At 49.8% G+C, this 16344-nt stretch overlaps 1 protein-coding gene across 3 annotated transcripts; it reads left to right on the forward strand.

The window, feature by feature from the left end:
• The first annotated feature begins 299 nt into the window (after window positions 1-299).
• FAM76A (family with sequence similarity 76 member A) lies at window positions 300-14520 on the forward strand. 3 transcript variants are annotated; one of them, XM_068994480.1, is made up of 10 exons: window positions 300-406; window positions 1546-1610; window positions 2418-2472; window positions 3036-3188; window positions 4007-4164; window positions 4565-4651; window positions 5407-5538; window positions 10572-10707; window positions 11164-11265; window positions 12592-14520. In XM_068994480.1, the coding sequence occupies exons 1-10, from the start codon at window positions 326-328 to the stop codon at window positions 12676-12678; spliced, it is 1056 nt and encodes a 351-aa protein (XP_068850581.1). In that variant the 5' UTR covers window positions 300-325; the 3' UTR covers window positions 12679-14520. The 3 variants fall into 3 exon arrangements, with proteins under 3 accessions (XP_068850581.1, XP_068850583.1, XP_068850582.1); XM_068994481.1 differs by lacking the exon at window positions 300-406 and adding an exon at window positions 1024-1455; XM_068994482.1 differs by lacking the exon at window positions 5407-5538.
• Window positions 14521-16344: the final 1824 nt, after the last annotated feature.

The following is a 16344-nucleotide window of genomic DNA, read 5'->3' on the forward strand; positions in this document are numbered from 1 at the left end:
TTCCCTCGGCCCTGTCCAGTCCAGCCCCACCCCTTTTCCCAGTCCTCGCCCCCTCCCCCCATCGTCTCCACGCGCGATCTCGCGCGACCTCCCCCGCGCGCCGCGTCACGCGGGGCCGAGCGGCTGCGTCACCGCGGCCCTCCCGTGACGTAGCCGCTTCCCCGGCGCGCCCCGCCCCGCCGCTGTGAATGACGGCACATCCACCAATAAGAAGCGGCCGAGGCGTGAATGATGCGGCGCGCCGCCAATGGACGGCGGGAGAGGGCGGTGCCGCGCGGGCCGGCCGGGCGGGCCGGCGGGCCGCGCCTGTCAGCGGGGCGGCGGGATGGCGGCGCTGTACGCCTGCACCAAGTGCCACCAGCGCTTCCCCTTCGAGGCGCTCAGCCAGGGCCAGCAGCTCTGCAAGGTCCAGGAGAGGGGCTGGGAGCGGGTTGTGAGGGGGCGAGGAGGGAAGGCCTGCGAAGGATCTTATGGGGGACAGCTTGGGAGGAGACTGATGGGAGAGGAGTCTGAGGGGGACTGTAAGGGAAATGGGGGGTGATCTATGAGGAGATTTGAGGGCGTGGGCTGTGGGGGGATTTGGGGGTGTCTGAGGGGTAAAGGGCCTCCTGGAGCATTGTTTGTGAGGGAGGGCAAGCAAGGGAGTGTTTTAGGGGCTCTGGGGGCTCTTAGGACTGAAGATAATTGGGGGGCTGTTTGTGGGGAGATCCTGGGAGTATTTATGAAGACTGGGGCCTTGAGGTGTCTATTTGGGGTCTGTGGGTGGGCAGTGGGAGGGTGTGGATGAGGACCTGGGAGCTTTGGGGGGGGTTTGAGAGGCTGAGGCACGGGGATGAAGCCTGGGGGCTGTTAGGGGAGTGTGTTGAAGGGCTTCTCAGGGAAGCTGTTTGTCAGGAGTACCTGAGGGCGCTGGAGACACCCCGGAATTTATTTTTAAAAAAATTAGGGTTAGGGTTAGGGTATTTGGAGGGTGTTGGAGTGGAAGTCATGGGGTTGTTGTGGGGAATAGAGGGGAGGTGGGAGCTGTTCCTGAGCAAAGGCCTGGGAGGATCTGGGGATATTTATGGGAGGTCTGATGGTATCTTGAAGGAGTAAGGTGGGTTTTGGGGACAGTCAGGGGACGGGGAAGAACAAGATCAGGGATGAAATAAGAAACAAGGGGCAGGAACTGGAGTAGCCTGGGATCACTGAAGCTGGGACAAAGCAGGTGAATGTTGGCAAAGCTGGGATGGGAGTATGACGAGAGATACAGGAAACTGGTGAATACCTGAGGCAGAGCTGTGTGTTCCTGCCCCGGGAGCTGGGGCCACCCCTTGACCCTGCGCTGTGGGTGTGAAGCACAAACAAGCCCTGGTGATGGATCTCAGTTCATGCCTGGTTCACCTGTGACACATGCCATCCCCATCACCCTTCCTCTTCTCTCAGCATGACTATACAGGGAGGAAGTGTTTGCATGTATGTGGATGTGGTGGGAGTGGAGGACAACAGGAGATCTGGGATTTGGGGAGCAGCACTGCACCTCATGGAACACTTCTGTTGTTGCAGGAGTGCCGGATTGCTCATCCCATTGTTAAATGCACTTACTGCAGGACTGAATTCCAACAGGAAAGGTAAATGCTTGCTTAAATGGGGAGATCCATGTTTCGTGTAGAACAGTCACACCTGGGGAGCCATAATGCTTCCACACCATCAGTGACTGAGCCTTAACCTGTAGATTGTTGCTGTGGAAGACTTGGGGGACCTTTGGCCGCCTCCAAAGGTCTGCTGGGCGAGTTGGAGTATCTGCAGTGCACTTGGATTACACCTTTTGCTTGGGTTTTTTTTTCAGTCAGAGCTCAGATGCATCTTCCAGGGAAGGATCTGGGTTCATCTTCCCATGAGTTTTCCTCTTACCCGATGTCTGGTATCCAACATTTATTTCCTGCTGTGTGTCCTTTAGCTGGGCTCTTGTCTTTTTGCATTTTGACAAGTTGTGTAACTGTCAGAGGGAGGATTGGTAATCCCAGAGCTGTATGTGGCCGTTGTGTGGGGTGTTCCTTCCTGTGTTTGTTGGACAAATATACTTCTGTCCTCTCCTGCCTTGACCTCCAGAATGGAGCCTGCCCTGATGCTGAATCACTTGTGCTGCCAGTTAGTCAGTGATCAAATCCTGTGTATGTATGGACGAAAAACTGGTGTCATCTGGGGATGCCGTTTTTTGGCCATTTATCCTCAGTCATATGGGGATAGGAAAAGCACTTTGGTATCTGAGTCCCTAGGGAGGTTGAATCCAGCCTCATCACCAGAGACACAGCCGAGGAGAGGCTGGGATCCTAACCAGGGATCCTGGGATCTGAACCAGGCATCCTAAACAAAGGTTTCATTTGTTTCATCTGTTGGAATGCGTTAATAAAATGATGTGTCCTTCTTCTTAACAGCAAAACCAACACGATATGCAAGAAGTGTGCTCAGAATGTGAAGCTCTATGGCACAGTAAGTGAGTGGGGCTCAGCTTCTCCAGCCTCTTTTCCTTTCATCTCTCTTGTCTTTATCCTGCTGAAATCCAAGAGCAGTTTATGGACTGGCTTGGCTGTAAGAGCATGACTGATCAATAATATGGGTCACTCAAGCGTGAAGCTTTGACTTTCTCTTCTTGTAGCACAAAAAAGAGCTTTGCATCCTTTGAGGCCAGGAAATGATCTGTTCGATACCCAGTAGAAACAAGAGTGTGCTTACACAGACTGAGATTGCTGCAGGAAGCAGTGATAAATCTTTATTTCCTGCTTGCCTGAAATCTGAAATAGAGATTTTGATTGGTTCTATTTTGGTATTAGACATTTTTCTAAAGATTTCACAGCACCTGATAAATGGTCTGAGTGCCATGGCTAAATACACTTAGCTGGAGACCAGGGATCCAAATGGAGTTTTGTGTCCTGGATCAGCATTATACTCTGCTTAGAATAAGGAAATAAAAGTTTGAAATTATGGGGAGAATGGGAAGGGGTGGTGTACTATTGTAGTTAGAAGGCTGTAGCAGTTGTTCTTATTTTTTAAAGCCAAAACCCTGCCAGTACTGCAACATCATAGCAGCATTTATTGGAAACAAGTGCCAGCGTTGCACCAACTCAGAGAAGAAGTATGGCCCTCCTCACTCGTGTGAGCAGTGCAAGCAGCAGTGTGCATTTGACCGGAAGGATGACAGGAAGAAGGTCAGTATTTGTGTAAAAGAAGGCTGAAAAGTTAAAAGGGCTGGTCACTGTGATTCTCTGTTCATCTTCTTTACATCTTCTGCAGCATTTATGATAGGACAAGGGGAAATGGCTTCCCACTGCCAGATGGCAAGGGTTAGATGGGATATTGGGAAGAAATTCTTCCCTGTGAGGGTGGTGAGGCCCTGCCCAGAGAAGCTGTGGCTGCCCTATCCCTGCAAGTGTCCAAGGCCAGGCTGGATGGGGCTTGGAGCATCCTGGGATAGTGGAAGGTGTCCCTGCCCATGGCAGGGGGTTGGGACTAGGTGAGCTTTAAGGTCTTTTTCAACCCAAACTATGTGCCTTTGCCAGACCTTCTGAGAAAGATCTCTTGACTTTGGCCCAAGAGCTGGCAGAGGAGCAGAGACCTCTGAATGAAGTGTGAGGTGCTATCTGGGGAGAGGGATGGGGAGTGATATTTGTTCCATAGCCTGAGGAGCTACAAGTGTCGTACCTCCACCAGGAAATGCCTTCCGTGGCTTCTGTACACCCTTTGCTTAAACACCCTGAGTGCTCTGTAGGAGGTGTGTCTTTCCCAGGCACACTGTAAAGGTCTGTTGTTTGGGGTGCTACACTGATAATCCCTGCCCTGCTGAGCCTCCTGGAGCAGACGTCCTTGCTGTTTTGGTCTCCAGTGGCTGTCTGTCCATTCAGAAGATTCTTTTTGAGTCCCTGCTTGTTCATATGTGACTCTAAGCTTGAAACTGCTTCTTGTCTTTTCTGTATTTGCTTTGTGGGCAGGAAGAAAGACCAAAACTTCTTTCTGTCTCCCCTTCCAGGTGGATGGAAAGCTGCTGTGCTGGTTGTGCACATTGTCCTATAAACGGGTCCTGCAGAAGACCAAAGAACAGTGCAAACACCTGAGCAGTTCTTCCCGAGCCAGTCTGCAGGAGAAGGAGCAGTTCAGTAGGCTCAGCAGTGGCAGCCACTATAATAGGTAACCTTGGGGAGGGGTTTGGACAGGGTCTGAGTTCAGGAGGATCTGGCTAAGTCACACTTTGCTTGTTTGCAAACCTCACTGTGCTGGTGCAGCCTTGCGCTTCTTAGTGATCCAACTTACTGAACTTGTACACAATGAAAGCAGAGTTGCATTTGTAAAATTTAATGATTAAAATGCAGATTTTAAGCAGGAGCTCTTCACCTACGTGCTGCTCTGACTCATTGTTTTCTGTTTATTTTTAGTCTCCAGCTACTCTTCAAGGAATGATTTTTTTATCATTTTAGCCCTGGGAAATACTGTTTTAAGAGGATCAAAGTGGGTGGGAATATTTATCTGCCTCTCTGTCTTAGACTGAAAGTCATTCAGGTTCTGACATACAATTTCCTCATTTTTCTAGCCAGAAAACCTTATCCACGTCTTCCATTCAGAACGAAATCCCAAAGAAGAAAGCCAAGTTTGATGCCATATCTGCCAATGGTGACAGGTGAGCCTGTTACATGGGGAAATTGTGGGTGGGTGGCTTTGTTTGCTGAGTTTATATAAGACAGAGTTGTGTGTGGAAGCTCTTATGCTAGAGCAGGGGCCTTGGGCTTTGAGACCTCAAGGGGCTGCCCTAGAACCTGACAGCCCAGTGCTACCTGGAATCTAGACATAGGTTTGAAGAGGAAGAGTACTGAGCACCTGTACCTGCTCGAATGGAAACTGATGTTTGGCTGAACTCCCAACAGTCAGGAAAACTGCAGCCAGACCAACTTTATCCTGTCTCTGCAGTCACAGGGAGAGAGGGGCTAGTGAGGTTTGCAGGTTTTGTGCTTTGAGGTCTGTCAGACTGATCTGCAGGGAGAGGGAGAGCCTCAGAGGACAGGAGAAGAGAGACAAGCAATCAAACAGCTTTGCTTGAAAGGCTGTGGACTCCCCATCCTGGAGGTGTCCAAGGCCAGGTTGGATGGGGCATGGAGCAACTTGGTTTAGTGGAAGGTGTCCCCTCCCATGGCAGGGGGATGGAACAAGATGGTCTTTAAGATTCGTTCCAGCCCAAACCATTCCATGATTCTCTGATTTTAGGAAAGCAATCCGACCCCATTCTACTGCCACACTTGATGCTGAATCATGTTGATGCCAGCCGCCTGTGCAGCAGAATGGGAGTCACTAGCAGAAACAGGAGATAGAGATGGATTTGTATTTTTATGGTCTTGCACATGCATATTTTCATTCCTGCCTTTCCTCTCTGATTCTCAGCGTTCCTTCCTCTCCCGAGATGCTTTGCCCCCTTATCCAGAGGGCCCCGTCCACGTTGGCGCAGTGGGCTGCTTCCCAACAGACTCTCGGGGCCCACCATTGTCCTGTTGCTCAAGGCATTGACATCCTGAAGTGAGATCACCTGTTGTTTTCTCCCCTCCCTCCCTGGGAACTGCCTCATACACGGGCACTCTCCCTCTCAGTGGATCTCTTTCTAAACAGCAGGGATTTGGGAGCATGGACCAGAGCATAGTTAGTGCCAAAGGGTTCGTTAAAGCCACTGGTAATTAATTATTCACTACCTGCCTTGAATGTCTCTGAGATCACAAATCTCTCCTACAGATACTGTTGACACCTTGTCACTGTGAAATGCTCCCATGGGAAATTCCCCATCCCTGGAAGTGTTCTTGGCCAGGTTGGATGGGGCTTGGGGCAGCCTGGTCTAGTGGAAGGTGACCCTGCCCATGGCAGGGGGCGGAACAACATGAGCTTTAAGGTCCCTTCCAACCCAAACCATTCTGGGATTCTATGATTCTATGAAATAGAACTTTAATAATTTTATAGGGCAGTGGCTCCCACAGAGTGGTCTGAAAGACCTTTTATCATCTGAACAGTATTTTCAATTAAAAGCTGGAAAAATTTAAGGACTAATTGTGACTTAGGAGCTGTGGCTGAGGGGTTAGAATTCAGCTGCCTTGGGTGCTGGTGGAGCCAGAGGAGAGGATGGAAACAGGGCCCTGGTAGAACTGGTGCAGCCCATCAGTACCTGGTACAGCTTTCCCTCTAGAGAAGCGGCTGCTCTGGGCTGTAGGACAGCACCAGGTGTTTTTATCTCCTCAGTAAATCCTGGGCTGAGATCTCACAACTCATTGTAACAGCCCCGCTGGCTTGAAAATACCCAAAAAGCAAAATGTCCTGTTCTCTGGGTTGGTCAGCCATTTGTTTGGAAAACAGGAGCATGTAGTGAAGGAATCAAGGGCCTTCCTTTTGCTCTCACGTCAGATGTTGCCAGTCTGGCTCCTGACAAGGCTGTAGGCCTTGCCACAGGCTTTTTTTGATGAGTTCCGTAACAAACCAAGTGTTTGCAACTGAAGCAACTAAAGAGCTTCAGCAACGTGCAGCAGAAAAGGCAAGCTCCAGCTGCCTTAAACAGACACATGACTGCATGTCTTGAGTGGAATAATAATGGGGGTTCCTTAAGTGTGGGTTTGGACTTGCTGAGGGTTCTTTTATGAGGGTGAACCCCCCAAACCCTCCCCTTTTGTACAACTACCAGATTGTCCCTCCCAGAGTCACCTTGGTGTCTGGGGCACAGCCTGAGCATGGACTTAAGGTCTGCTGCAGCACAAGGGTGTTTGCAGCAGCAGCAGAGTCTGGAGTAAAGTGACGCAACCAGCACCTCCTCTCTGCTGAGATCAGCCCCAACTTCCTGTACTCTGTCTCCTGGCTTCAGCCAAAACCTCTGGTGTAGCTGGGCAAAATTTGGGCATGTCTGAGCTCAGTTGACTTCGGCAACACCTTCAGTCAGGGTCCAGCTTATCTGAAATGATTGCTTCTTCTTGGATATGGTAGAAATTCCTTTACTGCGTTGTACTGAATTCCCTCTGTGTGTTTTTGTTTATATATTTCAGAGTGGTTGTTGCTCACAGTGGCTATGATATGTGGACAGGATGATTTCCAGCAGTCATTTAAAGGGTGGTGTTGAATGGTTTGTTCTGGATGAGTTCTGGGAGGAGCAAACAGCTCTGGTGCTGCTGCACTGGGAGTAGTTTTCCCTCCCAGTGACTCGCAGCACATCTTGCAGCAGACCTGGCCTTATTACTCCTGCTGTGCTGCCAGTGCCCCTCGGTCCTGTGCTGCCCCGTATGCTGGCTTCACCTCCAGCCCCTGGAGCTGGGCTGGTCCTGATTTGGGCAATCTTGGTGTCTCCATCCTCTTGTACCAATGCTGGCGAAGTGTTCTGACTCTGCACACGAGCACACTGCGGTCCCTTCTCCTGTCACTGCAGACAAGGTGCTAAATTGTGCTTGTAACACCAGGCAGTGACAGCACTGCTGGCAGGGGGAGAGCAGCGGTGCCTCAGGATGCTCAGCAGCAAAGTTCATTTGTAAAAAGATTCTCATTTGCATAGGAAAGTCTTGGCACAATTTAAAGCTCTGTGACTTGGGCTGTACTGCACTGAGTGGAGGATTTTTTTCATTGAATTCCAGAATGGTTTGGATTGGAAGGGACCTTAAAGCTCATCTCATTCCACCCCTCCAATGGGCAGGGACACCTTCCACTATCCCAGGTTGCTCCAAGCCCTGTCCAACCTGGCCTTGGACACTTGCAGGGATGGGGCAGCTACAGCTGCTCTGGGCACCCTGTGCCAGGGCCTCCCCACCCTCACAGGGAAGAATTTCTTCCCAATATCTCATCTAACCCTGCCCTCTGGCAGTGGGAAGCCACCTCACCTTGTCCTGGCACTTCAGGCCCTTGTTACAGGTCCATCTCCAGCTCTCTTGGAGCCCCTTTAGGCACTGGAAGGGGCTCTAAGGTTTCCCCAGAGCCTTCTCTTCTCCAGGCTGAACATTCTCAGCTCTCCCAGCCTGGCTTCAGAGCAGAGGGGTTCCAGCTCTTCGGAGCATCTCTGTGGCCTCCTCTGGGGTCGCTCCAGCAGCTCTGTATCCTTCTGATGTTGGCGGCCCAGAGCTGGAGGCAGCTCTGCAGGTGGTTTTTGTCTAAGGTAAAATGTGGATACTGGTTCAGTGCCTGGTCTGTGCCTCTTCACACTAGCCTGACTTGAATAGCAGAATCTTTAAGCTTGGCATTTGCTTTGCCTAATTTCAGCCATTTAACAGGTGTGGAGTTTAAGGCAGTCCATTTGGTTTCTGTTCCAGTCAATAGAGAGAGGCAAGTGCCTTGGGAACAGCTCCATTTTTGTCCTCTGTCTCTGCTGAAAACAACGGGAGCTCATAATTTCCTTTAATTAGCGGTGCACATTTCAGGCTGTTCAAACATGGAGAGCTCATGTCCCCCTGACCTATCCCAAGGGGCTGGATCTTGAGTTTATTTGTAGAGGAAATGGCATTTTTTTTCTTTGGTTGGTTGTTTTAATTCTTGATCTCTTTGTTAAAGGAAAGGAATGACTTGCGTTTGGCAGTTTTCCTTCGAATTTTGGAGTCTTAGGCTGCTTCTGTAACATGGGGTTAAAGACAGAGGAACCTTTCATTACTAATTTGTCAGTCTTTTTAAAAATACAAAAGAAGAAAAAAAAATCTGCTTCTTTAATTAGCACCTTAATACATTTGAGGGGGCATTTTGCAGCAACTGAACAGGAAAATACCTGCCTGGTATTTTATACCCCCAGGAGGAGATCTCAAGCCGGCTGTTCCCCACTGGTAGATGCAGAACCCTCGGAGCCCTGGGGATGGGTGCTCTGTGCAAGGCTGGTGACCATCCTGTCCCTTCCTTCTCCCCACTGGGTGGCAGGGCTGGCTCTCACCTTCCTGTCTTTGGAATGTGCTGGGCAGCAGGAGCTGCCAGGCAGGGAATTTTTCCTGCTGGAGCTGCTCTGGGAAATGTGGACATCTCCTGGCACTCTGTCACCCCAGGGCATGGCAGGAGGGAAGCGTGCCTGGGCAAAGGAATGGTGTGTCAAGGGATTGTTTTCAGCCAGAGGGAATCAGTGAGGAAGCCTTTTTTTCTCTGTGGAGGCTGTTGGGTTTTGGTTTTTTTTATTTCTTTCTCTCCTCCCCGGCATATTTGCGCTGAGTGGGAAATTAAAGCTGCTGTTAGTAATGTGCTTGCACACAGGAAGGTGCTGGAGCACCCACCATCATCTTGCACAGCCTCCACTTGGGAAAACTATTTGGGAAAGTTTTAAAATGGAGTTGTTCTGTGCTTGTGTGTGGGTATGAACCTCTCTGCCTAGCACAGAGCTGGATCCAGTGTGCCCAGAGAGCTGCCACATCTTACTGTGGGCTCTGCTGTCAGCATGTTTTAGCCATGCAGGGCTCTTCCGCTGCGGTCTCCTGCAGACCCTCAGTTCTGAGTTTTCCTTTGCCGGGTTTTCTCTCCCAGTGCCTCAGGGCCATCCTCTGACTCTCAGATCTGGGAAGCTGCCTCTGCTTAGTTTCCCTCTGTAGATCCCCAGCACAGTGGGGGAAAGAGCCTTTTCTCCTGCCACATCCTTACTAATGAGTCCTGTCAAAGCAGACTGTGGTGCTTTTAATTAGAAAATGGATCATTTCCAGGTGCTAGAGGAGACCCCATGTGAAGTGAGCAGCAAGTACTCTCTGCCTTAGGGTACAGGTGGGGGACTTGGAAGCTCAGAGGTAGAAACATCCTCGAGAGAGGCAGAATTTTGGGTTCAGACTTCTTCTAGGTGAAGCTTTGTTGTCTTATTACTGTTCGGTTTTTATACAGCAGTTGCAGGTGCATGTGGCTGGGAGGTGCTGCCCACTTAGCATGAGGAGATAAAAATCAGTTTCAGGGATGGAACTGAAGGCAGGGAAAAATCGGGTGGGCTCCCTGGGCCTGTAGCTTGTTGTATCTTATGATCTGGCATATTCCTGTAGCACAGGACTGCACGTGCCTGCCTGGGTCACTGGGTGTCTTGTAGGGAGGTTTGAGATTTACCAGTGCAGCAGTGACTCATGCACAGGTAACTCTGCAGATGATTGCTTAGATTTAGAATACCTGGTGGTGTACAGGTGATGTGCTCAGCTATTTCTCTGTTTTCCTGGAGAGTTTTTCCTACTCTGAAATAATGAAGCTTCTACCTAAATTGCTTTATCGTGGCAGAATCAAATTATTACAAGGTCCAGTATGTTTTTTACCCCTTTTCCCTGCTCAGGACAATTTATCTGGTTTTTGCTCTGTTTGTTGAACTTGGAGGTTATTTGTTTCTCTTTCATGTCCCCTCCTTGCCAGAATGCTTGTTTACATTTAGTGGGAAGTTTTGCAGTGCATCCAAGGACTGCTTGTGAGCAAAGAGATTTCCAAAGGGATGCATAAAGTTTAATTATCTCTCTGATTGCTGTCTTCAACTCTTTGGTTTGAAAAAAGGATCATGAATGATCATGAAATGATTCCCATTCTCCTTTGAGTGCATCCGTGGGAGTTTCCCTGCCTCAGTGAAGAGGAGGGTTTTGTTGAGAGCCTCTCCCTGTTCTTTGCTGCAGTTTTTCTCCAGACCTTGCCCTGGACTCCCCTGGCACTGACCACTTTGTCATCATTGCCCAGCTGAAGGAGGAAGTGGCTACTTTAAAAAAGATGCTTCACCAGAAGGATCAGATGATTTTGGAGAAGGAGAAGAAGGTACAGTCCTTGGCTTGCTTCCCCCCAGCAGGCTGACATGTTCTCACAGATCACACTCTGACACAGCCTGGCTTTTCATCTTGGAGTTAACATGTCTGGGTGTTTCCAGGCTGCCTCCTTTCCAAAGCCAAAGAGGCTCTCTGGACCCACCCAGGAGATCTCATTTCATAAGGGGTCATTTCCTGACCACTCTCTTGGAGACCTCTGTGTGGGGGGAAGACTGAGAATAAACATGCTGTTGCTTGGAGAAAATACAGTGCTGGCCCTTCCTGTTGCTCTGTGTTCTCAGTGACACAGTTCTGGTCTCGTTGTAGTCCCCCAGCACCCCCAGCATGTCTGTGACCTCAGCCAGAAGTCACAACCTTCTGTAGAGGCATTTTCCATGGCAGGAGGGGCTGTGGTGAGGGAAGTCATTGCCTCTTCCAGCTCACTTGCTCCTTCTTGGTTTCTGCACAGATCACAGAGCTGAAAGCCGACCTGCAGTACCAGGAATCACAGATGAGGGCAAAGATGAACCAAATGGAGAAGACACACAAGGAGGTCATGGAACAGTTACAGGTGACAGCATTTTTGGTTTAATTTGCTGAGCTGTGCTGTATCCAGGAGTGACCAAGGACATTCCTGAGCTGTGTCCAGGAGGGACTGAGGACACTCCTGATCACAACACCCCGTGAGCTCCTGCACACAGAGCCCTGCTAATAATTCTCAGCCCTGTCCTACAGCCTCTGTGCTGCCTGGCAAGCACCTCCTCAGCTCTGCACTGCATCCCAACCACTGTTTACACCTACCTTGCTGCTCTCTACTCAGGCTCACACTTATTGTGTTGTAAAGTGCTATGTTGTATCCCTTATGGACTAGATGGGAACCATCAAACTCATTTTACTTACTGTCAAAATCAGGTTTGAACCTGTTTCTCCAGTCTGCAGAACCTTTGTCAGCTCCCTGCACCTCTAAATCACCTCCTTGTGATTTGTGTGAGCAGTAACCAGAGAGAACAAAGGAACAATTGGCAGTTCTTTTAGCCCTGTATCTCTAGTCCAAATAAAGAAGTCCCTGAGCTGAGAGAAGCAGGGAGAGCAGGATTCTTGTCATGGCTGTGGAAACACAGTAGACTTATCAGCATTAATAGCTCCAGCAACCGAAGGGATCAGGTCAAAGGGGAAGAAATCAGACACAGAAATGAACTTTGCACCCTTTAATTACTCTGGGTATATAAAGATCTAAAGCCCCAGCAATGAGAGGCGGGAGGGGATGAGACAAAAGGCTTCTATTGCCCCTGAGGAAACAGCCCCTCCTCCATCCACACACACTCTAGGGAAGTATCCCGGTGGAGGGCAGGTTTGGAGCCTCCAGCTGCTGTCAGTGTCGGTGAGAATTCCTTCACAATGCACATCCTTCTGAAGGCTGGAATGTCGGTATGTGGTGAGGAGAGGGCTGGATGTGCTGTTTCTGAAGTGAAAGGAGCATCAGATCCAGGAGCAGGTGTGCCCCAGCCACCTCCCTCTCTTGCGGCTTTCCATGTCTGTGCTCAGCTCAGGCTGGGACTGCCCTGAACTCTCTGGTGTCCAGACATTTTATTTCTGCTGGTATTGGTTGAATCTTTGGAAACCTTCAAAGATTGCAAAATCAAAGTTCAGATCTCTCCGTGTATTGTAGGTGCCTTGAACTGTTCATATGATTAATTTTTTGAGCAGGCTCCTGGGTTTTATTAGTTTGTCTTTTCCTGTGGGGCTGGGATGGGAGAGCCCTGTCTAGGTGGTTTGAGGTGAGCTCAACATCTGCCCCCCTTTCCACCTGTGCGCGGGATGTCAGCAGCTCCTACACAGGGATCCCAAGAGCTAATGATGATCCATGCCATTAAATACCCATTTTCCCCATTTCCAGGCCAAGAACAGAGAACTCCTGAAGCAAGCAGCTGCCCTGTCAAAAGGCAAAAAGCCTGAGAAGTCAGGAGCAATAACCTCCCCTTAAAGCCAAACCCCCAACCTGGGAGCTTTCCCCAGCATTAGCCAAGGAGTCTGGGAGACCTGCTGGATCGCTGGAAGCCAAAACCTCTGTGTTGTCGCTAGCCCAGTGCTGTGGACTCCATGGGAATTCCTGATGGGTGTTACTTCCGACAGCATGCTTGAGCGTGGCCGGTTTCGATCCATGGGGAGAGGTCCCAGCCTTCCTAAATCCCCCGTGAAGTACTGTTTTCTGGAAGAAATCTTTTCCTAACCAGTTGCTACCACTGCCAGCCCTTTCCATGAGCAAACAGGAACCTGCTGCTTAGTGGCTCCTTGCTGGTTTCCAGCCTGCTGCTGTGCGGGAATTGCTGTGGCCAGTTGTTCTGCAGATAAAATGGGAGCTACGTGTGGTGGGAGCTGGATTTTTTTTCCTTGAACTGTTTCCTCTTCAAAAGAGAGCTGAGAACTCACCAGCCCAACAGATGTTCCTGGAAGGTTGTGCCACTGCTGACAATGGTTGATCCAGCTTTTTGAAGATGCTTCCAAAATGGGGGCCATGTATTTATCTTGGAAAATTTTTATGTTTTGTTTTTTCTTCTTTTCTCTGTCAACTTGGCAAACCAAACTGCCTGGTTTTGTGTTTCCTTGTTTTTCTGATGAGAGCTTTTGGGTTGGGAGCCAGAGTGGAATGATACAGCCCCCAACCCACCCAGAATTCCACCCCACCAGTGCCCTGGTTACGTGGTGACATCTGGGATTTCGATGATTTCTGCAGCTTGGTGTGATCAAATGTCTCTTACTCCATTTCTTTACACAGAGAGTTCAAGGCTCGGATATTCCCTCTCTTTCCCCTTTCCCTGCCCCTTCCAGATGCAGGGGCCAGGTTGGCTCCAGGAAAGCACTTACTCAGGCAGCAACCCGAGCCAGGGAGTGTTTTTTGGGGCACTCCAGGGATTTTTCTCACTGCTGATTCCAAACCAGCAGGATCAAAGGGCTATGAGCGTTCCCTGTACCAGGGGTGTGCTGCCCTGAAACAGCATGGCCACCACTGACCCTTACAGCCAGGCCAGCTGGGGTAGGTCTTTTGAGGTGATGGTGATGGATAAAAGCACTTGGAGGGGGAGCACCACACAACTCCAGGCTGGCAGGAGCTCCTCGACATCCCGAACTCTGGTCAGGGAGTGGAGAAACATCTCAGGGCTTGGAGACCCCCGAGCAGGGGCTGAAGGTAGGTAAGAGAACTCATGCTTTTGCTGCAGGACGGCTGCTCCGTCAGGGCTTTGATGAAGCTTTTAACTAGAGCTTGTGATTATTTTTTTCATCCTTTTGTTTCTTATTTGTTTCTAAAGTTGATTTTACTCAAAGGCACTTTTGTGGGATGATGTTGGCTTCTGGCACGGAAGGAGCATGTTTCATTTGACACTGCCATGCATTTCTTTTTGGCTTTTCTAAGGGACTTTTGATGTGAAAACAAGCAAAATCAGAAATTGTTACACTTTGCCTGAGTGTGGCAGCAGGAAAAAACTCACCCAATTTTATACTTTTAGAAAATGAAGTGCATTGGTGGGAGTTTTTTAACTGTGGGCTTTTGCTTTTTTTGCTTCCCTCAACATACAGAAATAAAAAGAGGGAGAAAGGCCCTGTAAATACTGTTCAGTTGGGTTTTTAATCGTGATAAATTGCTCCTGCCGTCGCGTAGCTGATTTGTAGCACCAACATCGTTTCTTTGTATGTTTGTAATAATGAGATTTTCAAGGGATGCTTTGATTTGTACAAATGACACCTGTAAAAGTGGTTTTAAAAATCCTCATCTGTGGCTGATACTTTGTTTGCTTTGAAAAGGGAAAACACCAAAACAACCAAAGCACCTTTCCCTGCCTGGAGCTGATTTATCTCCTGCTCTGGGGTTGGGAGTTATGGGAAGGAGATGGTATTTTCCCATTGTTTGCTTTGTTCCTACTTTTCTTTCTATCTTTAAATCCTCCCATCAAGCCTGTTGCTAGGATCCTGGTTACTTGGTTACATCCAGCTTCCCAGGACCCATCCGCCTGTATCTGACAAGATTTATTCCTGATCTCAGCAAGGGGAGAGAGAGACCTGCTCTTTTGGCATGGAGGTTTTCCCTTTTCCCATGAGATTTCCATGAAGAAAACTCAGCTGCCCCTTGTCTTTTTCCAAAGAAATCTCCAGAGGTCCGGGAGTCCAAAGGGGTTTTAGCTGTGACCCTTACTCATATCCAATTCCTGCTCCTGGAGCACATGGGGATAGCAGCTCCCTCCTGCTGCTACTTCCAGAGCAATGAGGACCACTGACCAGTACAAACCATAGTTTCTAATGTTTATGTTGCTGAAGCCACATCCATCTGCCTGCAGGGCAGAAATCCTGATGGAGCGCTGGCAGCTCCTGTGGGCCAGGATCACCTTGGGAGTCACCTTCCCTCCACGCCTCTGAACAGTTCAGCTGCAGAGGAAATGAGAGGAAACAGCCTCAAGGTGTGCCAGGGAAGGTTTAGATTGGACATCAGGGAAAATTCTTCCATGGAAAGGGCTGTCCAGCCCTGGCACAGGCTACCCAGGGAAGTTGTAGAGTCTCCGTCCCTGGAGGAATTTGAAAGCCATGTGGATGTGACATTTGGGGATGAGGGTTAGGTGGTAGCCCCCAATGCTGGGGGAACAGTTGGATTCGATGCTCTTAAAGATCTTTTCCAACCTAAATGATTCCATAATTCTAATTCCCTTCTCCACGCCGCAAATGCTCTGGGCTTCCTTTTTCCAGCCCACAAAGCCCTAATGCCAGTGGGTTTTCCCACTGGAATCTGTAATGGGGTGACCAGCCACAGTGACAATCCAGCTCCTGATCTTCTAGCAGAGCATGTAAGGAAAGGAAACACTGAAACAATATTCCATGTCTTACCTGCCCCAGGTGTTCCCTCAGTGTCCCTGTATGGTCTCTGCTGCTTCCCTTCGTCCTCAGAATCTGGGCTGCCCAAAACCACCAGCTAGTGAAAGAGGCAGGAGTTGTCCGCAGCCAGCCTTCCTCTGAGGTAACACACCTTGAGCAATTTGCCTTCCTTTGCTGTTTAGCTTTCCTGGAGCACCAGACTTGTCCAGTCAGCAGGATGGTAACCAGGACACTGTCAATTCCAAAATAATTGCCTACTGTTGCGGTTTTTTAAATCCCTGGAGAGAGTTAAAAGCCATGTGGATGTGGCACACTTGGGGACATGGGTTAGTGGTGGCCTTGGCAGTGCTGGGCTAATAGTTAGACTTGATGATCTTAGAGGGCTTTTCTGAACTGAGCAATTCCATGATTCTATGGAATGCTGAAGCTGTTATGCACTGCCCAGCATCACCAGCTCCTGGCTCCCATCATGGGAGGGGCTGAGCCCCTGGCAGCTCAGCTGTGGTGGCTGGACACTCCCTGTACCAGGCTGCTGTGAGAGGAGGGAGATGCTGCTGACAGCCTGAGCTGGCTGCTACGTGAGCAGGAGCGTCAGGAACCAGCCAGGAAAGTGCTGGGACTGCAGGTTACCTGGCGCTGGCCAGGTGGGCTGACGAGGGGTGAGGAGCAGATGGGGGATCCCGTGCTGCTCCAAAACCTGGAGCTCTCTGCCCAGCTAGCCGTGATTGGCCCCTTCTGTCCCTGCTCAACATCCAGGAATCATCTGTGGGACAAATGTCCTCCTGGCACA

The sequence above is a fragment of the Aphelocoma coerulescens genome, chromosome 23, assembly GCF_041296385.1.
Source record: "Aphelocoma coerulescens isolate FSJ_1873_10779 chromosome 23, UR_Acoe_1.0, whole genome shotgun sequence".
NCBI lineage: Eukaryota > Metazoa > Chordata > Aves > Passeriformes > Corvidae > Aphelocoma > Aphelocoma coerulescens.

Excerpts from the sequence above, each read along its gene's own strand:
- FAM76A (XM_068994480.1), top strand. The coding sequence starts at position 326 with ATGGCGGCGCTGTACGCCTGCACCAAGTGCCACCAGCGCTTCCCCTTC. Across the intron at positions 2,473-3,035 it reads ATGTGAAGCTCTATGGCACA|CCAAAACCCTGCCAGTACTG; the intron begins GTAAGTGAGTGG and ends TATTTTTTAAAG. Across the intron at positions 4,165-4,564 it reads AGTGGCAGCCACTATAATAG|CCAGAAAACCTTATCCACGT; the intron begins GTAACCTTGGGG and ends TCATTTTTCTAG.